We start from the raw sequence: 26,464 nt of genomic DNA, 5'->3' as shown, positions 1-26,464 counted from the left end.
TACTTCTTGAGATAGGGCACACAAAATGGAAAAAAAGAACGGGTGATTGCGCTACCCCCCCCTTTTAGCTGTTGACACAAAAATAAAATCAGTTCTTATACCCACTAAGGGCTACTTGCCGATAAATTTTTCTTTCATTCCGTTCATTATTTCTTGAGATACAGCAGTCACAATTGACGACAAAAAAACGTTCTATAGCTCAACCCCCGTTTGAGTTATTGACACTAAAATTGAATCAGCACCTGTTCCTGTTAATACCAACATATGGACCAAATTTTGTTTGATTCCGCCAGTTACTTCCTGAGTAATAGCAAGCACGCGTAACTCGAAAAACGTCCCATTGCTCCACCCCCCTTGGAGGAATTCGCGCCAAAAACTAATGGGCACAAGTTCACATAGGGGCACATATGTGTACCAAATTTCGTTCGATTTCATGCGGTAGTTTTTGTTGTAGAGCGGCCACAAAAAACTGGTCACACACAGACGTGACACACATACACACACACATACAGACAGACAGACATTTTCCAAAAATGGTCGAAATGGACTCAGCACACCTCAAAACGTTCGAATCCGTCAAAATTCGAAATTCGAAAATTTGCACGAATCCAATACTTTCTTCTATATATTAGATATAGAAGAAAGTAAAAAAAAAAACTCGGAATTATTTTAAAGTTGAGATTTTGCTGTAAACACATATGTTGCTAATTTACGCAGTGAAGAAAATAAACATATTAAATAAAGAAATCCTATTCTCCAAAAAGATTCAAGAAAATTGCTGCCTTGTAACCATTTTAACGAATTTCATAGGCTCTAGGCTGCTGACAAGAAATAATTTTAATTTCCTATGGATTCTCCTCTCCCCTAACAATTACTGCTATGCTGAAGCAGTGACTCGTACAAGGTATAAAACTTTCTTATTTAGGCTTTTTTAAAAGTAAACCAAATTTCTGCTGATTAAGCCTTTTTTTATGTTTAGAACTTTTTGAAGTGGATTTAAACCATTGTGTCACAAATTATAAAACTTATTACAGTAGAAACAAAAAGAAACTGATTTAATTTTCACACACGTGAAAACCCTGATCTCCAAATAATTGTAAAGCTAACATTTTACTCAAAACAAAGAACATTTTGACTTAATTATGTTGTAAAGATATTTAATCAATGGATAAAATGAAAGAATCAGTCTCCTAATGGATGCAGAAAGAACGAGCACAGCCAAGAGTGTATTAATCACATGAGCAATTTAAAAAAATGTTTTTATATTGTGAAATAAGCAAGAAATGATCGAAGTAATGGGTTTTAAGATTGGAAAACCAATAATTTTTTCATTGATTCACTTAGTGTCAAAAAATAAAATATTTTTAAAAACAGAAAATATTGTCCATCTGAAAAAGTAGCCAAAATAACCGGTGCAAAAAAAATGCGACTTGCGCCCATCAATTATATTGTCGACATGATTCCTTATCAAAATATTGCTTCACTAATTTTACAGAACATGAATTATATCAATCGGTACGTATTGGTTTTCCTGTCACAAATAATAACTGAATAAGCAAGAATAATGACCCCCCCCCCCCCCGCAACATAATTGTACAACAAGCACAGAGCACTTCACTTGATGATTTGTGAAGAGAAAATATTTGAAATTACTTACCAATTTTTGTTGGAGATTGTAATACTTGAGTTTGTGGTCTAATCTGAATTAATTTACTTTGTGGTGTTGTTGTAACAGCAGCTGTAGTGGCTGCAGCCAAATTTGGAGATATAGCAACAGGAGACTGAAACTAAAGGAAATAGAAAGGATACATGACTTTTAACTAATATCCTGTCAAGCAAAGTATACATTATTTAGGAATACTGTTACTTGAAAAAGAGTTTAAACATGGTAATTTTTTATTAATGAATACTTTTTAGTAATAATTATTACATGAACACCAAAATATCAGTGAAATTTTTAAAGTTAACATACATGTAAACGAACAATAAAATACACACAAATTCAACAATAATCTCAGATTTGATTTTAACAGCTCATTAATGACATATACAGGAGTCTCTGTTTAATGCAATCACTTTAGTAACAATAACTAATTCATAAAAATAAACATCATGAAATTAGATAAATTTACCAGTTATTTAAGTTACACACAATAAATTTTAAAATAAAATGAAAACAACTCATTCGATATTCCTACACCTTTAAAATATAAAAATTATAAACATAATTTTTCGAAAATCATCAATTGTTGATCGTGTACAGTTTTCAGGAGCTTGAAACCCTCGTTAAAGTGGTGCTGTAGTCTTGCATTCCCCTCATTTCACTATCTGTAGGAAGTGCCTCAACATCAAAGCATTCTTAATCTGACTCATGCATTTATAATTATCGAGTAAATTTCTGATTATGTTAGTGTGCAGCTACAAGGATATTTTGATCTATTTTGTACCTGCCAACTTCTTCCCATGGAAGAAAAGGAAAATTTAAGTTCAAAAACCAGAAGAAACAGGAAGCTATTTTTAGAATAAACGAAATGATAATTTTATACTGCTATATCATTATATAATACAGGAAAGAAATGCATTTGGTTGGCCAAGTTGGGGGAGTGACCGGTAGGCGGCATTAAAACAGGCTAGATGCAGTGGCGTAGCTAGGAAGGGACGGGGGGGGGGGGGGGGGCGCCCCAGGCAGCACTTTTCGGGGGGGGGGGCGGCAATTTCACAATTTTAATGCGAAAATGTTTCACACGTTTTCTCAATAAGGAAAATCATACTTTTGATCTATTACTGGAGGCAAAAAAGAAAAAAAGGTCTTCCAATTGTAAGGTTTTAGTACGACTGTGATAATAAAATTACTCTTATACAAAACCTGTGGTTTTCTTGTGGACATCTCAGCACTATTGTTTTTTTCTCTTCCTTTGACTGAAGCTACAGACTGAGGGAGGTGGTAGTGTAATGTCAAGGGACCATGTTTTTGAGCAATCACGATTGCTTATTGCTTTCATTTGACTATTTTGATGTCCTATGACTTTATTTTCCCTCCGCTACCCTCTGCTGCTTGATTTTAAGTAAGTTCGTAGGAAACCACCATATTAAAAAAAAACTTTTTTATTCAATCTGATAACAAAAAAAAAAAAAAAAAAAAACCTTACATTTTGCTTCTAATTAATTTCTTGATTTTTAAAAATTTAGCATACTGCTTTATGTATTTATAAGAAAATTTTTTCGAGGCTAATATATTCACTTTACAGTAATGAGCTTTGTTATTCTACTATGCGAGTAAATGATATTTGAGTCATCCTCTTACCCATGCATTGGTAAGATGCATTAACCAAAATTCTTGATTTGTTAGGGTAATTTTATTGTTAATATAAATTTTAGTCTGGGTTTTTGACAGAAATCTAGGTCATATTTACTAGAATCAGATATGAATATAAATCTGAAGGTTTTAACTCATTTTCGGCCGAAGGTGCGTATACGCACCATTTCAGTAAAGAATTTTTAATTAATGATGTTTCGTATATTTTCACAAATGTAATTTTTATGCTATTTTAAAAGGTTTTGAAGGCATCTATAAAATAATAGTAATTCATTTGGAGCAAGAAGAAAAATTGTAATTTGAAAATTGTAATTGTAATTTGTAATTGTAATTGAGAAATTGAAATTTTCTCTAAAGAAATTTTCTTTAGAGAAAATTTCAAAATATGCTTGTTTTTTACCTCAAACCGTCGACTGTCAAATTCAATATTTTTAAATTGTATAATTAATCCCCACTTGAGATTAATCACACGTTCTTATAATGGGCTAAAGTTGTAAATTCTATAGATAAAATAGAAATAAAAATAATGTCATAAAAAATCTTATAAATCGTTATTTAAATTTAATGGTGCGTAAACGCACCATTGGCCGAATGCATGAACAAAAAGCAAAAATTGAAAACCTAGTTTTTATGCAAGGAAACTTACGTTTTTTTTTTTGCAAATTGTTGTTATTTTATTTAAATTTGTCTAATAGATGTGTCTGAATCATGTGTCTAAATAGACTTGTCTAATTTCTTTTTTCAAAAAAATATGCTAATGACAATAATAGTCACGATTTCCAATTTCCAGCAACCGACTTGAAAAGATTTTTAGGCATACTAATTCTTTCTGGATACCATTCTCTTCCCCCAAGTAAATATGTACTGGTTTTTTTGATGAGGATAAAGGACTGCCAATGTTTTGGAAAAGAACGAATCGAATCATATTTAAAAACATAAAACAAAATATCCATTTATCCGATAACTCTTGCCTTGATAAAACAGACAAGTTTGCCAAATTACGCATATTTTTCCTGCATATAAAAAAAAATGTATCTACAATTTGGAATCTTTTGCATCTGGAACAGCTCGCGAAAATCGCATTGCTGAATGTGTACTGGATGACTGCAAAAATATGAAAAAAAACCTCTCGGGGCTCCTATGATTTTGCATTCAACAAGGATGCGAAGACATTGGCTATCAAATAGAACGACAATGCTATAGCAATGATTGTTACCAATAATGGGACCGTTTTGCCAATTGTAAATGCCAAACGTATAGCCGCAGTGAACGAAAGGAAATTTCTATTTCACAACCGAACTTTATTTTGGACTACTATAAGTGTATGGAAGGCGTTGACCTGCATGACAATGCTATAGCAAGTAAGCAGATCAGAATTCAGAGCAAAAAATGGTGGTGGCCATTATTTACAAATATTATTGATAGTGTGATAGTGAATTCATGGAAGCTACATAGAATTGCTAATAACACAAAAATGCCCCTTACAGACTTTAGGTCATACATAGCGACTGCCTTATTAAAAGCTGAATTCAAGGACAATCTATTTGGTGAAAATACGGTACAAATAACACATCCAAACAAGGGTCGTCTATCATCCACAGCTCTACCGAAAGAAATACGGACTGATAGAATCGCATATACCATAAATGAACACGAAGAAAAAGCCTGCAGACGATGTAAAGTGCGCAAAAACCACACGATTTATTTGTGCCTCAAATGCACAGTCCATTTACATAAAAATGCTTCGAAAATTTTCATTTAAAAATGTAAAAACTTGACTAAGAATAATATTGTTCCACTGAAATATTTGTTCATTGATTTGGCTAATGGTGCGCATATGCACCATTTTATTTTTTTAATTAAATATTATTTTTTATGCAAGAAACTTTTTTTGTGTCTTAATGGATGTATTTTAAACCCAATTTTAAGAAAACATTACCACATTTTATAAAATTTCTATGCTCGGTCTTAAATGGGTTAAGAATAACTTTTCCTTTTAATCGGAACACTGCCCTCTCTTGTTCTGGGGGAAACACTAGACTATGGTGAAACCATGGACCTACTACCATCCTGTTCAAAACTATAATCTTAATGATCTTTTTTTCAGAGAAAATATCAAAAAAGATAAAATCTATTGAAGTATTATATTACATTAAAAATTAATTGTTTGTAAACATTCAAGTAGTAGAGGAAAGGAGGGCAAATGTGAACAATTTTTTTCATTTCTTTATTTAAAAAAAAAGAATATTAGTAATTTCTCAAAGCAAAAATGTCCCCATGAATGAATAGCGTTTTCTGTGCATCGTGGATTTGAGATTTTTCTAAAAAATATTTTTTTACTCTAAATAGTACTTCTGACTACCCTTTTTTAGTGCATCAATTTTTTTTGTTAGAGAGGGTATTTGAGAATCTATTACAGCTTTGGTGTAGTCTTTTCTTTACTATTGTGGCGTTTCATGATCTGAAACTAAATTAAACTATCAGTATTATAATGAGTTTATGGCTCTGCAATTTAATATAGTTCTTACTAAGGAACCTATCCTGTCTTCTCTAGTCTAAAATTGCATTTTTATTGACTCAATATAAACAAATTTCCAGATAGAGCCCTTACATCCTGCCTCTGACCTCCATTCTGTTCCCTAACGTCATCATAACTTAAAATGGAAAATTGTAGTATTACCTATTAATTGGTTCATAAAATTATTTCCCACCGTTTTTTGAGCAATCACAAATTGCTATCATTAGACCGTAGTTGATGTTTCTTCGATTTAATTTGTTTATGCTTATAATGAACTCTTCTGGTTCACAAGTCACCGGGAGCATGTCCCTCCTTTTGGGTGGCGATGTCCACGTCCCCCGGAATCGCCTAATTTATACTCGATTACCCTGTTGATTTTACAACACGACAATTTTTAGACAATCCAGTGTCTATAGCCCCTGGCATTCACTTCTTGAATTCAAAAGAGAGGCAAGTGCCTTTCACGTCAGTTTTCCAGTTTGGGGGCAAATTTAATTCATTTTATGGGAAAAAAGCACTAAAATACATGCAAAAATACATTATGTTTTTCAAAAGCCAGGGCCCCTAATTGTCTGAATGACTCACCTGCCTCCTGCCGGCACCTATAATGGAACACCGACAATCTCCCATGGTCTTGCGCCTCTGCTATGGGTCAGATTTGAAATAACAAAATTTACTTAACAAAATTCTACGGAGGTCTAAAGTATAACATGTGACTAATCATGAAGAATCGAATTAAATACTCCATCTATAATAATTCATAGCTTTTTGAAAAACATCGACACCAACGTTCGTTTTACTGAGTAGGAACCAGCTCAGGACTACGACCCGTGCTCTGTTGCCGCTATAATGGGTCGGACCTAACTTTAGCCCTGTCTCCCCGACATTTAGGGTTGTCATGATGTCAATCGCCCCCCTCCTCATCCTTTAAATAATTTCACATTTGCTCCTTCAATATTCCTAAAAACAAATTTAAAATTCCACATATGAACAGGGGTGATTGTAACTCCATGAAAAAATACCTGAACTTTTTTTTCCCAAGAAGAAAAAGTGTTTTGATGGGCATATATATACACATTACATGTATATGTACACATCATATTTTGTATATAAATAATTTAGATACATAGTTATTTGTTGGGGCCAAAACTGGAAGTTTTAATTGGACTTCATACGTCCATGTGCATGGTGGGAATTAAATTCTTTTAATTTTCCTCATTTCTTAAAATTTTTCAAAGAATGTTTTATTTTCCTCCTTTGTATCTGAATCCTTAACCACTAAATACATTCATTTACTAATACACTAAAGCCTAATACACCAGCATTTTTTAATGATTCCCGGTTTCTTTTATGAGTATTTGTAGAAGAATGTTGCATTGCAATAATGCCTTCACACCATCATTAGAATATGCAAAGGGCTTGTTGCAAGAAACACAAAGCCAAAATCCAGCCCTATCAATTTTTTTACGCTATATTTAAATCTTTTCATTGTAGGAATCCACTCTGTTTAACCATTCCCAATTAAACTTGTTCTTCTTTCCTGCATCGATGGAGCCAATATCTTCAGATTTATCCAGATACCTCATTTTTTAAACGAGAACATGCAAAGTTCAAATGAATAAATTTAGCAAACAAAAAAAGTAGCAAAATGAAAAGTAAGAGTTAACTAGTAAAATTTAATTAAACAAACTTATTTATATTTACGAGGAGCATATTAATAACGATAAAGTATAATTAGAATTAGTTCAATAACAACAGAGTGCACACAGATAAAGATCATAAACCAGAATATAAAATAAAGAAAATATTTGCATACGATCAATTCCTCCAACTGCCATAAAGAACAAAGACAGGAGTCGAAGCTCTTATCACTTTTCTCTTCCTGCCTTCCCCCAGTTTACAAAACATGACCATAGCTTACGCTTTATATTTATAACAAATGTCTTCAATTTGGATTTTTTCGTTTCATTAAACATCGCCCTAAATTTTACTAAAGTGGGTTTTTCTGAAAATATAGAAGTTCCGGTATTTTTGAAGATGAAGATACCGGAATTCAAGATGAAAATACCGGAATTCAAGATGAAAATACCGGAACACAATAACCCCTGTGTGAATCAAAATTCACAGCGCGTTTCATAACAGTGCCATTTACATCCGAGGAGAATAAACAACGAGCACCTAATGCTCGGCCAAAATCAATCCAAATGACGAGAACCGTGAAAGTATGCGAAGGAGGCTAGTCGATCCGTTGAATGTTTTGCGCATGCGCAAGCCTATAGGTCGGACACCGAATCCGCTCCCGGTGGTTGGAGCTCTAACCACTGTGTTAATAAAATCAAATGAAGTCCAAAAAACATAAGCCTACTAAATGTTTTTTGGTAAGTATCATTGCAGAATAAATAATTGACACTGTCACAAACCATGTTATTAAAAAAGAATATCAATCTAAAATCTGTCAGTGATATCTTACGGTAACCTACAGTTAGTGAGAAATTAATGGCAATGGTTTTTAGAAGAATTGAAGTAGCAGTATTTTGCTACCCACAGATTTGGCGTGATATCAGCATGAGAGCTGATATTTTTAAAGAATAGTATTCATTCTAATTTTAGAGAAAATTCTAGTTTCAAAGCCAGCAATTAAGTTCAAAATTTTCAGTTCCAAGGATAAGGATAAAGTGCTTCTTGTACAAATGCTGTGCAAACTCAAGAGTAGAAGGCTAAAGGAATAACTTGCTCATCAACAACGAAGTACCATTTGTTCAAAAATACCCTCAATGAGTACACATTCACTAAGTTTTTCCAACAATAAATAAGCTAAACAGCAGAAAATGTAGAGTAAAATATTTACATATCAAGGAGGAGGTGAACAATGCATTAAAAAAGTCATCTCATAATAAAAAGGTTAGAAAGTACGGAAATAAAAATGTAAGATGCACAAACTAACCTTAATTTGAGCAGTCTGTCCTTGGGAAACCAGCTGGATGGTACCTGGAGCACCAATGCTAGCAACAGTAGGCATGGAGAGAGAAATAGGTGCAGGTGCAGGAGCAGCTAAAGTAGCAACTGCAGCCCCAGTATTCACCGATGCAGCAGGAGCTAGGGAAATCGCAGGGCGAAGAGCGGGTAACTGAACGGCAGGGGCTGCCTGCTGCTGCTGTTCCGGCTGCGTTTGTTGCACGGTGGGAATTGTGAGCAACTGCAATCGTCCATCCGATAGCCTGATCAATTGTTGTCCTACAAGAAAAGTTACAACGATGCCTTTAAGTTTAATGCAATTTTATAACATATTTTTTTTACAATAGGGTTTAAAAAAAAGATTTTGTTTAAAACACTATATAAGAGTATAAGAAAATATTTCCGACTAAATATTCACACACAAGCACAGATAAAAAATAATATCATCAATATAAATAATATAATATAGCACCTTTATGCTTCACTACAATTGACTTTACATTTATAAGAGACAGCATTAATTATACATCTCAGGTTTACAATTTTATGATAAAGATTGTTACTGACCAATCAATTCTAGATTTTTGGCAACAGTTCTGTAAAAAGCAAGCTATATTTGCTGTTCTTTGAAATTGTTGCACTAATTTTAAAAAAATAAAATTCCTAGTCATATAAATAAACATGAAAATTGAAAAATAAAAACAAAAAGTTTAATTAACATCATCATGCACCCCCGTTCAAGTACAGCAGGATTCGGACGAGAACAGTTATCAAATACTAAAAATAAAAAAATAAATAAAGATAAATAAAGTATTTTCTAGTTTATAATAATGAATTTATTTTTTTCAAATATGTCACTGGTTGCAATAAAAAAAAAGAACTATTGCATTTAAATTTTTATGAAACTTTATTATTTAGACTTCTAATTTAAAATAGGAATTATCCAACTTTTGTGAAAATACTTTGCGCCACTAACAACTAGGGCTGCGGAGTCAGAAGGAAAATGGCCGACTCTGACCCGACTCCAGTATTTTAAAATGCCAGACTCCGAAATTTTTTATTATTTTTTTAATTGTACTTTTCGATTCCTTCTCTCCCTTTAGGGAAGGGAGAAAATCTCTAAACAGAGATTGAAATATTAATTCTTGTTTTATGAAAATTTCACATTTTGTTTTTTATTGTAAACTCGACGCATACAAAGTTAGAAATTCAATTTAAAAATCAAATTTTTCCAATAGTTACGAGTTTAAAAGTGAGATGACTTAAAAATCCCTTTCAAAAAATAAAAAGGATTAGTTGTAATTCCTTCCCCCCTTAATGTTTAACAAATAGATATTGATCAAATCGTGTGCTTTCAATTTTTGAAAGCTGTAACTAGAAAGAAAAAAAAGCTTTTTTTCCAAGTCCAAGCTCTTGAGAGGGGGTGGTTTGGCCGGGGTGACACCCATCTGGTAGGTGACACCCTAAGTTAATTTCAGAGTTTATAAAAAATATTAATACTTTAATTATGAAAATTTTCCAGAATATATTTCAAATTATATTTCATCGATAAAATTTCTACAAAAATTGGGCACATATACCTCAGGAGCTAATTTTACACAAAATGTAGCGGTATACAAATGTGTATGAATAGCTTTTACTATACCTATACTTCTTTGCTAAATTTTTAATTTAAATTTTATTGGCTGCCTTAGAATTAACCTTAATATGAAGATTTTAAGATTAACTGCAATTACTGAGTGTTGTAACCAGGGTTGCCAGACGTCCCGGATTTCAAGGAACAGCCCTGTATTTTAAAAAATCGTCCTGCGTCCCGGGGAACTTCCATACGGGACGGCTAATGTCCCGTATTCTAGCTAATAACAATATTGTACAAAACGAGACATTATTTTAAGGGAAAAAAATATAAAAAAAAAAACAAAACAAAAATGTCAAAGAGCAATAAGAAAATCAAAGAGCAAAAAGTTCTGAGACAGCTGACTCTATAGTAAACTGCTTGACTCTTATTAAAGCATTGATTGAATCAGACTTGGATTTAGTCAGTTTCATCATTTTATCCGACAATACCAACTCTAATTTTGAAACAAAGCGGTCAGTATATGCCCTATTTTAGAGAGGAAAACAAAAATTTACTTAAGTCAGGGTGTTTAGCTCATATAGTTAGGGTGTTAGCATAGCAACACTGCATTTCGCTATGCTGTAGATGCTTTAGAAATTGATGTCAAAACTAAGCGGAATGACCTAAAGGAGTTTTTTGAGTTTGCTGCTAAGTTAGTTTAAAGAGCTACTAAAACATATCCCGACACGATGTCTAAGTTTAGCTCCTGATGTAGATCGACTCATTAAATTTTGGCCTTCTCTCATGAATTATTTTATAAGCGAGGGAGAATCCATCCCTAAACCTGTCTGAAAACTATTGCTTTTAAGTAAAGAAAGTACAGCTGAAACAAGTGAAACCAATAAAGTTGCATTAGTTTTCCATTTTCTTAGTGTGTCCTCCGTTTCTGAAGTTGCCAGTAAAAAACTTCAAAATGAATCTACAACTGCAGCTGATAACTTAATGATATTATGACACATTTGGTAAAACAGCTAGAGAGCAGATTTGAAGATAAGTTTTATGAATCGTTCGTTACTAAAACCTTAAAACATCTAGACGGTAGAAAAATACAATGCCTGACTGAGGGATACCAGAAATTTTTGAAACAGCTGTGAATTACATGAGAAAGTAGTTTGATTTCACAGATAAAAATTCACTTCTTGTTTTAAGACCAATGGCTTTAATGGATTAAGTAGTTTTCTGACTTGTCATTTATTGTAGAACAGTTACAAATTGAAAATAAAGTATTAGTAGATGATCTATACGATGAGTTTTCAACAATAAAGGAAGTTCTTAACAGCTTAGCTGCACAAAAAGATATGAATGTAGGCGATAACTTGCAAATGGTGCATTAGAATTATTTTACTCATTCAGATTTCTCCATAGGCTGGTATGGCATTAAAAAACAAGTTTTGCTGTACGATTCCTTGCATTACTATTATATGTCAGATAAAGCAGTCACATTTAACACAGGGTGGCGACAGGAACTGGGAAAAATGTTCCCTGACTTTTCCCTGATTAAGTTCACCAAATTTCCCTGATTTACGTTATCAATGATAATGGTTTCTTTTCTTTGCTCTACCTGAAAAGCATTGCATATTTAATAAAATGCAGTGTTTAGAACGGTTTAAGCTGTTAATTAAAAATATATTTTGAAAAGATGCTCCTTTTTTGTTTTGGTAAAAATAGTGTATTAAATTATTGACTGAGAAATATTGTAGGAAATCTAAAACAAATACTTTACTTCCAGGAACCAGTCAACATAAGCATTCTAAGAAATTATTAGAACCACTCTTAAAGAAATATCTAATCATGATAAAACTAAAACATTTAAATGGAAATAATCTTGAACTGAATTTTCAAGCAGTATAATTGTTGCTGCAAGAATAACAAGTGATAGTTAATACGTAAATAATACTGCCGTGTGCAGGTAAACGGCAGTATCTGCAGAAATTAGTTTTCGAGATATTTGAAGAAATGTGTGGTGGATTCAATATTAACAATAGGAAAATGTTGCAGTTAGACGTTTTTGTCGCGCCTCTTTTTCAGCGGGAACCAAGCTTGTACAATCAAGATAACGTACAATAGATGACAAAAGTGAAAAAAAAAAAAAGTGTAGTTACTGCCCTTTATTTGCTTACGGCAGAATAGACATATTTATGTAAAACAAATTGAAATCTTTCAACAACCAGTCATATTGAGCTATTCTCTAATCAAGGAACTTACGTTTTAATGAATGAATACAGCATTTTAGCCATTAAATAATAAATAATAATAATATTTACTTATGTACACAACTCAATTTCAAATGATTTCATTAGTTGTCGAAAAAAAAAATCTTAGATTACTTTTTAGTAAAAAACACATTGAAATTCAAAAATAATTATTAATTTCAAAATGTATATGGTTTTAAAATAAAAGTGTTTTAAAGTCTGAAAAAAAAAAAACCTTCGTGTAATCAGAAGTGACAGCAAATAATACTATGTCAAAAAAAAAAAAAAAAATGATTTTCATTCAAATTCCAATTTCAGCAATTAAATTAAAAATGCCAAGTGATAACTTTTAAGATTTTTTCAGCATTAATTTAAAAAAAAAAATTTTTTTTTCGGAAATCGTGATAGCAGTTTGCTAATTACTTCAAGACAATGAGTAAAGGCAAGGGAGCAAAGTCATTAACGAAGGCTTCCTCTTTGCCTGTCGGGTTGTTTATTTTAAGTAGCTTGGAATGCTTGGAAGGAAAATTCAAGCAATGTAAAATAAACAACTTTACAGACACACAAGCAATCTTAGAAAGCTCATCTTAAGATTGAATTCTTTGATCTTGAGGAAAAAAGATGCACAAATATTCGCCACTGTATAATCGCACCTCGTTAATTTTACTTTTTTAAAACAAATAATTGGTGGAAAATTCTTAGGGAATCAAAGTACTTCATTTTGCAAGGAAAAAATTTTTTTTTCTTCATTTAATCAATTTTCCCTGATTTTTTGTTATTTTTCCAAAATTCCCTGATATTTCCCTGAGTGATCAAGTTTCCTGACCTTTCCCTGATCTCCTTGATTTTCCTGATCTATTGCCACCCTGTCACTTGCATTAGGAAGTGAAAACATTTGCGTGAACAAATAGATATTTTTCAAATGCTTCTCTACTTCAAAAAATTAAAAAAATATGCGGCACTGGTATTATCACAACTCATTAATTTTACTTTTTCAGAACAAATAATTGGCGGAAAATTCGAAGGGAATCAAAGTACTTCATTTTGCAAGGAAAAAATTTTTTTTTCTTCATTTAATCAATTTTCCCTGAATTTTTGTTACTTTTTCAAAATTCCCTGATATTTCCCCGATTTTTCCCTGAGTGATAAAGTTCCCTGACTTTTCCCTGATCTCCCTGATCAGTCGCCACCCTGTAACAAGAATTTTTGTTCAATAACACCGTTTAATTTATAGTGAAGGCAAGTGAAAAACTAATTAGCACCTGTTCCTATCAACGTCGATCTCTTTACTGAACTTCGTTCCATTGCTTGCTTTATTCTTTGAGTTAGAGTTCCTCTAAAAATGTGCTCACCCATAAACATATTGAGAGAAATCATCCGAAAGCTATTAAAATATGGTTGCTTATCACCCCCAGGGTTCATACTCTATTTGGATGAAAAAATTCCATGACTTTTCCAAGACTTTTTCATGACTTCAATGAAAATTTTCATGACCTCGTTATACGAAGAGAATAGCACTATTTAATCTCAAACTTGGTAATATTTGGAAATGAGCATTAGCAAAACGTCTATATGAATGCCACAGCCTCATTGAAGCACTTACTCGTAATGGAAAAAATATAAGTGCACACTTAAAAAACTAAACTATTCTTATTTGTCTTCATCATATAAATTTAAGAAAAACTGAAAATGCCGAGAACTAAATATGATGATGCTTAAATGTCTGATATTTTTTTAAAAACAGGAAGAATGATATTGAATGGGACAAAGGTGGAATGAGTCATCACTAAGCTTCAATAAATTTGCTTCAAAAGTTACCTTTTAGTGTCAATAGTGCCTTTAATCATCCACGTAACTTGACAATATTTTGGTTCTTTGAAGTAAAGCAACATAGTTTAGTTCTTTATGTTTCCATTCAGTAATGAATCAATCTTCTGATTCAAAAATATATTTGTTTTGTTTACAAATTTGCATATTTTCAAATACATATAAATTAATAGGTTCAGAAATTCCAGAACACCTTTAATTCCCGACATTGAACGTAGCAGTGGGTCGCATGGATTAGTTTTGCGTGCCGTATGTTGGGCACTACTGTTTTAGAGCATTAGAATTCCTCTTTTTCTGAATTCTATCTCCTGACTTAAGATCTTGATTTTCTAAAACATTCAACAAATTAAGATAAACTCTGATAAATTTAATAATAACGTCCTTACGAGTGATGGAATCGAACTCGCATGCAATTGAATTGCTTTTTTTTTTTTTGAGTGGGCGTGGCTAAACTAAGAATGTGAAATTTTGCTACTACAGAATATAAAATATAAGAAGTGTTGAAAATAACAGAAAATTCAAAATAAGTGATGTCCAGGCAGTAAAATCACATCCCAAAAAATGGCAAGCGGCAGCAACAGAAGTGATGTCCAGGCAATGAGATTTCAAAATTCAGATTTGATTTTTGGATCGTTCAATTTTCCACTTTTAATAGCTTTTATGTGCTATACTGTTAAATCACTCAAGATTTCTAATGCTCCTTTAGCTACTGTTCCTTTCTCTTTGTCCAGGAAATTTTTCCATGACTTGAAATAAATTTCCATGACTTTCAATGAAAATTTCAATTTTCCATGACTTTTCCAGGTCTGAAATTCTGTTATTTTTTTCCATGACTTTCCAGGATTTCCATGACCCGTACGAACCCTGCACCCCTTAAAAATACATAACCAGTGATTGCTCTCAACCTCAAAAATACCCCCCCCCCCCTTCTCTCTTTGAAGCCTGTCCCGTACTTACTGTTCTAAAATCTGGTAACCCTGGTTGTAACCAAGAAATCATTTACACTTATTTCGTTGCATACTTTTTTGTGAGAACCAAGCTTATAGGAATAGTCTTAATAAAGTAAAAAAAAAGATTATTTCATCGGATCTTTTGGATTCATGCTTTCGCACTAGAACTTACAGAAAGTTCAGTAAGCACTCGAGCTAGCTGATTGTCATAATGGCAGTTATCTTCTCATTAGTAGCTTTTTATACATGTAATCGAACGAATTGGCAGTCAGTTTTTAAAAAATGCAAGGCGAGTCGGTGAAAACCAAAGAAAAAAAGAACCCCTGAGTTGGAGTCGGAATGCTTTCTAACGATTCCAACTCCTTTACCCCAAACTCAGTCCGACTCTGACTCCACAGCCCTGCCACTAACACAACAAATAAATCTCAAGAAATTTTGTTCTTTGCAGAATTTTCAAAAATTAAATCAAATCCACAGTAACAGAATGAATTTCGTCTAATTTCTAAAATGCTTTGTAGCAAAAACAGAACAAATTAAAGGGTAAGAAAACAATTTCCACTGTACCTGGTAAAAGTCCTCTCACTTGTAGTTGTCCATTAGGACCTTGTATAAGCTGTATTTGTGTTCGTATTGGAGTTGTAGGAGTAGTTGGATTCTGGACAACAGGAGGACGAACAATTTGGCCTCCAAGCTAAAAATCATTATATTGTATTTTAAAATTTGCACAGTAGTAATTCACTATATTTTGATTAGATTAAAAGTAACTTACTTCTTAATTAAAATAGGAATGAAAAATATTTGTATATTGAGACATTTTAAGAGTATGATTTAGAATAAATAAAGCAATCGTTAAAATAATAAACAAAATTAAATGTAAGAAAGAGTTTAAAGATAGACAAATCTTTATTGTATTGTCATTGTAAGTTATTCGACTTAAGCTGAAAAATGCAAGTAAGCCAACATCTATTCATTTTGTGAGGTAAAAAAGTATATATAAGTACAGAGAAATGCTCATACGCATTTCAAATACTTATTAATCAAAGTTTCAAATACAGTGAAATCCTGTTACAACAAATACAAAGACAACAAAACCTCCATTTCAACAAAATTAATTTTCTGTTCTGATTTAATTTCAATTGCATTGCTTGGATTCCATTACAATGCACAAAATTTGTGGTCCCTTGAAGTTCGTTGTAATGGGGTTTCACTGAGTTTAGATTGCTGTTCGAAGAATAAAAGGCATAAAATTTTTAGTTTACATCAATTTTGACGCAGTAAATTTGCACCTTTTGTTTATTTTTTTTATTTTTATGCGTCATTGTACTTGTATCTTAAATTACCCAAGTGATGCAATATAAATGTCTTGCTAAATTTGTATTGGGTGAAAAACCAAGACTGGAGAAAATTCTACAGTTTAAAATTTATAAAATCTATAGTTGTAGAGCTGTTCTATTTTAGTGAAGAAGCAACACAACAAATACTGGGGATGATTTCAGAGTCTAAAAACTTTGTCAGTTTTTATATCTTTGCAAAGTTAAATCAATACACTTGTGGTTTAAAAAAAATCCCCGACTTTCCCAGGTTTTATATTTTTATTGTTCTGCAGCAAGTTGCCTGTGTTCGAATCTGGAACGTATAAAATGGAAATGTGATTATTTTATTTTATTTTAAAAAATTTCTGCAAAAACTCTAGTTGACAAAATATGCAAAGTAAATCGATAATTTTTTTTATACCTATCATTCCTTTTAATTTTTGCAATAAATTAAACAATTATGTTTCATCCTTTTGTTTCATTCATAATGTAACATCAGCTTCTATACTATTGCTTTTAAAAAATAGAAAAGAAAAAACCGTGATTTTTCCACAGAAAACTGAAATTTTTTTACTTTTTTTGATAGGTTATAATGGATGAGATTTCTGAATCTGGAGTAATAATGGTTGGCACCTCTGTGTAGGCAATACTTACAGTGAGAACTGTTGGTCTGGTGCCAGCCGCAGTGGCTGAATTTGCCGCATTAGGCGCTCTGACAACGAGAGGAGACTTGGGTAAGATGGTCGTGGTGATTGGAACTTTTGCAGTGGAGGTACTAATGGATGCCAATGACTTGACTATAAAAGTATAAAACAGAAATTATGAGACTAATTTCAATTCTAGGCAACACTAGTTGATAGATCCTTAAATTTTCAGGGTATATGGAAGATAAAATATGTGCACAAAACAAGGGAGAAAATATTATTTTACATCAAAAATAATATTTTCTCCCTTGTTTTGTGCACATATTTACGATTACTAAAGACATTAATGTATTGGAAAGGGTTCAAAGGCGGGCTACAAGGCTAATAAGTGGACTTTCCCACTTAGATTATGATTCCAGGCTTAGAAGTCTAAAAATGTACAGTCTTGAGCAAAGAAGAGATCGAGGGGACATGATTCAGCTGTTTAAATTTATTAAAACGAAAGATGCTACGGGGCTAAAGTTTAGCACTGAAAACAGGACAAGGGGTCATTGTTTTAAGCTATTTAAATCTCAGGCTAACATGGATATTAGGAAAAATTATTATTTTAGCAGGGTAGTGGAACCTTGGAATAGCTTACCGGAAGAGGTGGTAATGAGCAAAGGAGTAGACAGTTTTAAGAGGGCCATTGATCTTCACTGGGGATTGTAAATTGACTAGGACCAGTCTAGCTGGGCCCAGAGCCTGTTGCTGGTCGTCACTTTTGTATTTGTATTTGTATCAAAATGATTCACACATTGTTGGAAAAAAGGACTTAAATGAAAAATTTCAAAACAGCAAAAGTGAAACATTTAATAATTCAACCCCAGATTGGCTAATTAAGTTTGTGAATAAGCAAACTAAACAGCAGAAAATAGGTGATAAACTTTCATATGAATCAATAGATGAGAGCTTGGAGATGAATCAATTAAAAACATGAATTTGCAGCTAAACAGTTACTTTAGGATCAGTGGCACAGTAAGGTCAGTAACGTAACTAGGGGTTAGCAGGAGTGGCTCTCGCCAGGGGCATTTCGACCGAATAAAATAAAAAATTTTAAAGAGTTTTTTTACTTTTTATTATAGAATTTGAAAAATGCTTTAAAATTTTTTAAAAAAGAACTCGCAAGAAAAAGAGCTAAAGGGGTATACACATACATAATAACATCTACTGAGCAGGAACATTAGGCATCACTGAAAACAATTCTAAAAAAGAAAATAAGAAAAAAAAAATACTATGTTGCCTCCTATTTGTCGAATCAATTTATCAAAATGTTTCAAAAAAGAAAAAAAAAAATTCTTTTGGAGGACACAATGATCTCCTGTGATTTTCCGTGTGGGCGAACCTGGGGGGGGGGGGGGTGCAATTTCTTTAGTTTCCCAGGGGCTCTAGACCCCATAGTTATGCTACTGAGTAAGGTCATCTCTCCCCCTCAGCCCCATCATTCAAAATCCTAATACAGTACATTTTATATACATTTAGGGACTTACAACACCCAATTCCCTCAAAATACGAGTTCTGGCTGTGCTAGCATTTCAGAAAAAGAAATTCAGCTCTAGTAAATTTCATTTTATTTTATTTCTTTATTTAATATTTGGTATTGTAAAATTAACATACCAGGATAACAGAAAAAAACAAAGGAAAAATCTTCAGCTTTGAGATGCTTTTATTTACACAGCTCGACATTGAAAATGCAACACTAAGAAAGAGTGTTCAGAAAGGTTTGCAAATTTTAGAGTAGACGTACATCACTTAGTAATGTAAATAATGTGAAATGTGCAGCTCGCCGATGCACGTGAAGTAAGATATAAGGGAAGTAACTTGCAGAATGGGCAATATTCATGTCGTTATTTCTGACCGGAGAATTAAGAAATTTTCTTCTTGTCTTGGAGGGTACGTGTAACACAAGAGAATGCCAGTCCGCCGTCAACGAAGGCACTTCTAGCAGATAGACGATTTTACAAGGGGTATGGTGATTGGACTGAGAAGGGGACGTTAGTGTGTAAGTCAAATCGCAGCCGATACCCACATGGATGAGAGCACGGTGCATCGGCTGTGCCGAAGATGGTTGGAACAACGAAATGTGACAAGATTGAGAGGAGCAGGGGCAGCCAGAATGACGTCAGAACGCATGGATCGACGCATCCACCGACAAGCTGTAGCAGACCCACAAGTCACTTGTTCCTCGATTCTGCAGCAGGTGCAAGATACCCTTAATATTCCTGTGTCCACCAGAACCATTTCTCGTCGTTTGGTCGCACATGGTCTGCAATCACCGCGTTCGCTAAGACTGCCATTGACCCCACAACATAGACAGCAACATTTAGTACGGTACCGGACTACAGCGATGTGGAGGACAGTACGGCGAATTGTCGTGTTCTCAGATGAATCCCGCTTCTGTTTATCCAGCGATAGTCACCGCATACGTGTGTGGCGTCGACGTGGAGACAGATCTAATCCGGCAGTAACTGTGGAACGTCCCACTGCACGACAACGTGGCATCATGGTTTGGGGTGCAATTGCGTACAATTCCGTATCACCTCTAGTTCGTATTCAGGGCACTATGACGGCCCAACAATACTTGGATAATGTGCTGCAGCCAGTGGCAATCCCTAACCTTCAAGGGCTACCTAATGCAATTTTTCAGCAGGATAACACCCGACCACACAGTGCTCCCACTGCCAACATGCTCTCCAAGGCACACAGATGCTTCCCTGGCCACCATCCTCTCCTGACCTGTCACCAATCGAACATGTGTGGGATGTGATTGGACGCCGTTTGCAGACTCTGTCCCTGCCTCGTTCAGAAGACCAACTGTGGCAAATGGTTGAAAGGGAATGGAGAGCCATCCCTCTGGACACCATCCGCACCCTTAGTGACTCTGCCTGGATGTGTTTCTTCATGTACCGCTGTCTGCGGTGGTCCTACATCCTACTGAGCCGACGCCGTTCTCGTTATGTATTCTTCCTATCATTTTGAAATTAAGATCATTTATTATTCCTTGTTATCTCTTTTTTACAAATTTCATCACTTTCTGACCACTCCTTCTTGGTGTTGCATTTTCAATGTTGAGCAGTGTATTTAGCGATGAGAGCTGCCACATGCAAAATTTTTCTACTGGATTCTAAATAGTTGTATTTGTTTAACATGAAAACTGATACCCACCCTCAGTTTTGGGAGTACGACTAGTGAATATCCTCCTAACACTAGGAAAAGTCTTAGCATTGGTAGAGGTAGTAGCAGAAGTAGTAATCGTTGAAGTAACCAAAGAGATCTGAAAGTAAATATGTATTTAAATAATTACAATAGATTTTGAAATTTATTACAAAAGTTTTGAGCTCGATTAAGCACCAAATTTTCATTAATTCACATAAATGACCATTTACTATAATGTCATTAAGAGCATATTGCACAGTGAGCATATGCATGATGACATTTCAAGCTCACATTTACATTTAAAATTAGGCGGACAAATGCTTCTAATTTATCACTTTAAAAGGTAATACAATCCTCAATGTTATCTTGTAGAACAACATGAGTCTGCGCTTTTTCTTGTGTTGTCTGAGTTAGCCACAAAGCTGTCTCAGCAATTTAATTCAAATAGTTTTTAAAATAAGCCTACTCTGTGGAAAACCAATTTTTAAAACATAATAAATAAAAAGGATTTCATTTTCAATGTTTAAACTATAAGTCACAGATTTAATTGGTTGCAATCAGTAATACATCTATAAAGATATGTATGCACAATGTTTTTAATTGCACTATTGGTTTTATCATTCAAACTTCTAATCAAAGCTTACATCCACAAACTATGGAAACCAAGATTTCCGGTTGGATCCCGACTTAAGCGAGGGATGCATTCTAAGACTCCTCACATAAGTTGAAATTTCGCATTGTGGAAAAGTGTTGTATACATGATTTTTTTATTCACATACCCATACCCAATCATTTTCGACATTTTTAAACACCGTTTTAACTATTTTAGACCATTTTTTAACTATGTATTACCGTTTCTTAGATAAAGAGCTGAATTTTTCCAGTATTATTTAAAAAGGCTGCATTATTCAACATATCACAAAAACAATGATCAGTGGGAAAGGGAGACATAAGAATAAAACAGCATGGTACGTCAGTAAGTAGTAATAATAAAGCACTGCACTGTAAGAGCACTATATAATAGATACAATAAGTTACATTGATAACTTAAAAAAATCAAGATGATGATTTATGCTGCACAATCTGATCGTAATTCTAATATATTTTTAAATACAGTAGCTTTGACCTTACTTTTATAACACTTACATCTATGGTAGCACCCCTTTTTCAGGGTCTCTATAATCTGCAATACAAGAGCTGATTCCAATTTCATATTGTTTGCATTTTGCTGAAACACTACTCTGCAAGTGTCACATTAAAACTAAGGACTGGACTTATATGGATTGCCTTCTCATGACGTTTAATTATACATATGAAAGATTCACTCATACCTAATTGTCATGCTACCTTCGATCTACTTTCTAGTTGTTCAAGAGTATCAAGATCTACCTTTTTTTAAAGTGTCGCAAACTTGTCTTTTGTTTTCATCTTCAAACTTTAGATGAACAGCGTGCCTAGGTGACACAATATACGTACACTTCATCACCTTTCATTTTTAGAGTAAATCAATGAAAAATGAGGAGTGGTGATATATACACACTAATAAAGCTATTTATAGTGCGGTGAGTGGAAACTTGCGCAGTCAGTGATGCTGAAAGGAATTCACGAAGTCAATGTTTAGTAGTCAATAACAAAGCGAAACTTAGCATCACGATTGCTTTCCAAATATTTTCGTCTTGAGAGCGAGAAATTCACCTTAGCTCTAAAATTTGTTGCTCCCAAAAAACTCGCATTACAGCCATTTCAAGTAAGTCGAATCACGTTGTAGCGGGAGTCGACTGTTAAACATTATGCTTAAAGGAAAATAAAAATAAAATATAAATGAATAGCAGAGCATTACAGAACACATAGAATACATTTAAAGAAATGGGGGGGAGGGCAGCAGTTTAAAAAGCTGACACATTTCTATCAAAGGAAAAAAGTTTTAAGAATACTGATGGAAACTCATGCAAAATGCAAAAATGAAGCCAAATGAAAGCATTAACTTAAAAAGGGTATGTGAATATATGTCTCTGAATATGACATGCAAAAGAGCAATTTGAGCTAACAAACAAGATTAAATTTCTAACAAAACCATTTACGAAAATGCACTTGTCAAGAGTTGGCCGATTGCAGATAAACAATTTAAAAAAAAAAAAAACAATTTGCTTTCCATATTTTAAATGTCTGGAATATTTGTAAATATTTAACACTCCATGGTGTACAAATTGTTTTATGAGAAACATATCATATTAAATCAATTGCAGCATTTTTGCTTGAATGAAGAAATGTAGGACTTTAAAATAATTAAACATATTTTTTAACAGTTTGATGTTTCTTAATTTGACAAAAACCCACTGGCATGCAACAACTGAGCCCATGAAGGCAAAACCAAGCAAAATGCAGATTCGTTAATTTTCATGAGTAGCAACAAAGCAACTAAACTTGCTGCACACGACACTCATGCTCAATTTCTATGTCATGCTAAGAAATTTACCTTTGCCACAGTGGCAGTAGTGGAAGTTGTTGTAGAAGTTACAGAGCTTATTTTTGAAGTTTTGGGATTAGAAGAGAGAGTTACTTTATTGGGAGTCTTTGTGGTCTGTCCAGATGACTCTAACAATCTTTTTTGTTGTAACGCTAGTCTCTGTTGTACAAGTTGAGCCTCCATTTGAGCTTTAATTTTCTCAGCACTTTGTTGGGCTTGCTGCTGATGAGCCTGGCGATCACGCAGGTGTTCTCTCTTCTTCTTTTCCACCCTTAATTTTTTACAAATATAGCATAATAAGAATGATATAATTGATTTAATTACATTTTAGTTAAATGATGATGTTCTTGAAGATAATTCCTTCACTTACATTTCCCCAAATTCTCTTATTTCCCACAAATCAAGATCTTCTTCTGGCACCCAACTTTCTGAGACTGTAGGCAACCTATTTTCAGGAGATTCTGGTCTTCGTCTTTCCCGGAGGCCACTTCGCTGGGGAGTGGATTTCACTGTTTAAATAGTTAATTTTTAAAAAAATTAATAAAACAAAACAAATTCAGAAACATGGCAGTAAATTCAGAAAATTTGAAAGAAATATAGCAATTACGGAAGCAGACATTTCTACAGTTATGTATAAAATTCTCACACTAATGACTAATTAAACACAGGGCCATAACCAGCCTTTTGTTTTTAAGCGGGTTTTACAAAAGACATTTCTTGAGAAATTTGTATCAGCAAATTTTATTTCAATTGTATATTATATTGACTTTTGTGAAGGTAGATCATTTAAATGATGCTGCTTTGAGATCAATAGAAATTATGATTTTTTTTAAAACTCAAATAATATTGGTGTTCCGATATATATCCTATATTTATTTTGAAAATATCACGATATTTTGATAATTTCGATATTTTTTTTAAACTATGGTATTTTCATTATAAAAAGTATATTAATCATAGTGAAATTGTTCATTTATTATTAAAAACAACCAAAAAGTTACGTACTATATTTTTATGATGTATAATACATCATTAATATAACAAAGTTAAGATAATATTCCTTTGTTACTTGTATTTTATATTCATATGTTCCAATTTTGATTCATATTTTAAAAGTGCCTAACTAATTTTTAAACATTGCTCAGAAAAAAAGAAAATGTCTTACGACAGTGCACCGACTAATGCATTTTTTTATTTCTGAATCATATGACTGTGAAAATAGAGTGATTTGGAGATGCATTTACTATTTTGAAGATTTTAGTTTGTGCTCATAGAAAATATAGGATATATATCAAAATCTGTACTAATATCATAAAGAGAGAGGGCGGATTTTTGTGTGTTTATCTATTCGAGGTAATCTCTAGAACCAATGCACCTATTTGAAAAATTCCTTCACAATACGAAAGGTGCTTTCTTACCGAGTGACATAGGCTATAATTCGAAAAGATCTGATAAACAGTTATTTTTTTATTCCAATCTAGGTCCAAATTTCACATAAATTCCCGAATAAGGGAGTGAAAAATTACTTGCACACATTAATATTATATATCGTTGAAAAGGATAGAATTTTCCGCGTTCTAAACAATTTGTTACAGTACGGCAAGAGTTATTTGCGTTTTTAGCTCAAACTTTTTTAGGCTTAGCTGAAATTTAAGCACTACTTTCTGAATTAAATCTATCAACAAAAAATGAAGGAATTCTCCCACGGTTTTCTTTTTGACACTACTGGAAAAAGCGACATTTTTTACTCCAGATCTCTCTCAACCTATGGTCAAAAAACTTAGCTTCTATCTTCAAAGGAAAAAAGTTACAAGCGTTTTTAAATCAATTTTTAAAAAATGACATTTTGATTCAAGTTGTCAACCATTTTATTTTCGCGTTTCCACGGTTACCGTTTTTGAATATATTGTTTCTTTCCTTAATTTGCATTTAATTTCTTAAACTTGCTAGGTTTTTTTTTCTTTTATTTAAGCCTGATTGTTGAATATATATCACTTGACACAACTTTTATTCTCAAGGTAGACCGGGCAAAGCTCTTAATATATTAAGATTTGAAATCTACTGTTGATGTGATTTTATACTTTTTTGTTTGTTCGGCGAAACATTTATTATTGCCAAAGAAAAACATCCACTTCACTCGCAAAAAGGGCTGGGTTCCAGTAGCCTGGTCGCTTGGCACGTTAGGCGCTGAGCAGTTCAGTCTAGGATTATTGTTTTAAAGCAACCGTAAATGTAATTCATTGTTTTGGCGATTTGTTTTGAAAGAAAAGCAACTTTTGATTTGTTTTTATTTGAGTGAAATGTACAACATTTTCTTCTTTTTTTCTGACGATGATTTTTGAATATTCCATGGGATGTTTTTTTTTTTTCCGTTAGACGGATGGATTATGAAAGCGTGGTTGCTGGGCGAGTTTGGCGATAAACAATAGAGTTGCGGAATTATTTTTACATTTGAAAGATATTATTTAATGTCTTTTCTTTTTGTTTAATTGGCAAAATATTTTAAATTGCAGTAAAAACCCCTTCACTCGCTAAATAGAGTTTTAAAGCAACTGTAAATCTAATTGAATGATTTGACAAAAAGTTTTAAATTCCAAAAAAACTTTAATCTAGGTTTTGTTTTTAAAGTTTTGTATGCATTTTATACAAAGAAAAGTTTTATTTCACATCAGAAGGGAAGGGGGCGTCATTTTTTTTTAATTCAACGAACTTCCATTAAATTTTTAGCACTGGCATGGCTGTGCGGATACTGCTAGTATTGGATATTTTCGAAAATATTATAATATTTTCAAACCCTGGTATGCACTCCATATGTGTATATTAGACGTAATACTTCTTAAATGCATATTTTTCTTGACACTTGTGAAAATATGTTCAATATAGAGTATGGTCATTTTTAATTACAATAAGTTTTACGTGTTTGTTCATGTCTAAGACCTAAAACTCAAAGAAAGAAAACTAATATTACAGAAATAGTTATATTTTGCAGAAGTCAAGAAAATAGAGGTTTTTCTCATGAACATTCAATAATTAATTTTTCTTTTGAACTTTTAAAAATAATTGTGTACTAATAGTGAATGCTTATTGCTGTTTGAAATTAAAGATGATTTATCAATTAAAATCAATTTAATATATTATATTGATCTATAAACTTTGTTTTTCACCCTACACACAAAAGATAATAAGGTGTTTACAATGTTTAATAATATAGTAAAACCCCTCCTAATGGACACCCCTCTTATGCGGACAATTTTTAATTCCCTAATTCCAAAGCAAATAACATTATTAAACCCCTGTCCAGCGGACACCCCTCTTTTGAGAAAAAAAAAACGTGTCCCATTTGTGTCCGCATTAGAGGGATTTCACTGTATTTATCACTAAAATTAGAACAGATGTTCTTGCGTTATGCGATCCAACATGCCGCACCAAGTGGACCAACTTGGCATACCCATGGGGCACGTTGGTCCAA

At 33.1% G+C, this 26,464-nt stretch overlaps 1 protein-coding gene across 1 annotated transcript in view; it reads right to left on the bottom strand.

Moving 5' to 3' along the window:
* LOC129234461 (nucleosome-remodeling factor subunit BPTF-like) overlaps positions 1-26,464 on the bottom strand; it is a 138,030-nt gene that overhangs the window by 45,379 nt on the left and 66,187 nt on the right. Inside the window, exons 10-16 of the mRNA XM_054868466.1 lie at positions 23,366-23,504; positions 23,089-23,266; positions 20,538-20,646; positions 17,344-17,486; positions 15,941-16,067; positions 8,779-9,068; positions 1,658-1,787 (exon numbers count right to left, since the gene is read on the bottom strand). Of these exons, the coding sequence (XP_054724441.1) occupies positions 1,658-1,787; positions 8,779-9,068; positions 15,941-16,067; positions 17,344-17,486; positions 20,538-20,646; positions 23,089-23,266; positions 23,366-23,504 (1,116 nt within the window). The remainder of the gene's footprint in view (positions 1-1,657; positions 1,788-8,778; positions 9,069-15,940; positions 16,068-17,343; positions 17,487-20,537; positions 20,647-23,088; positions 23,267-23,365; positions 23,505-26,464) is intronic.

This window comes from Uloborus diversus, chromosome 1 (genome assembly GCF_026930045.1).
Source record: "Uloborus diversus isolate 005 chromosome 1, Udiv.v.3.1, whole genome shotgun sequence".
Taxonomy (NCBI): Eukaryota; Metazoa; Arthropoda; class Arachnida; order Araneae; family Uloboridae; genus Uloborus; species Uloborus diversus.
The sequence above is the reverse complement of the archived record's forward strand: the minus strand, read 5'-3'. Positions and strand labels throughout refer to the sequence as shown.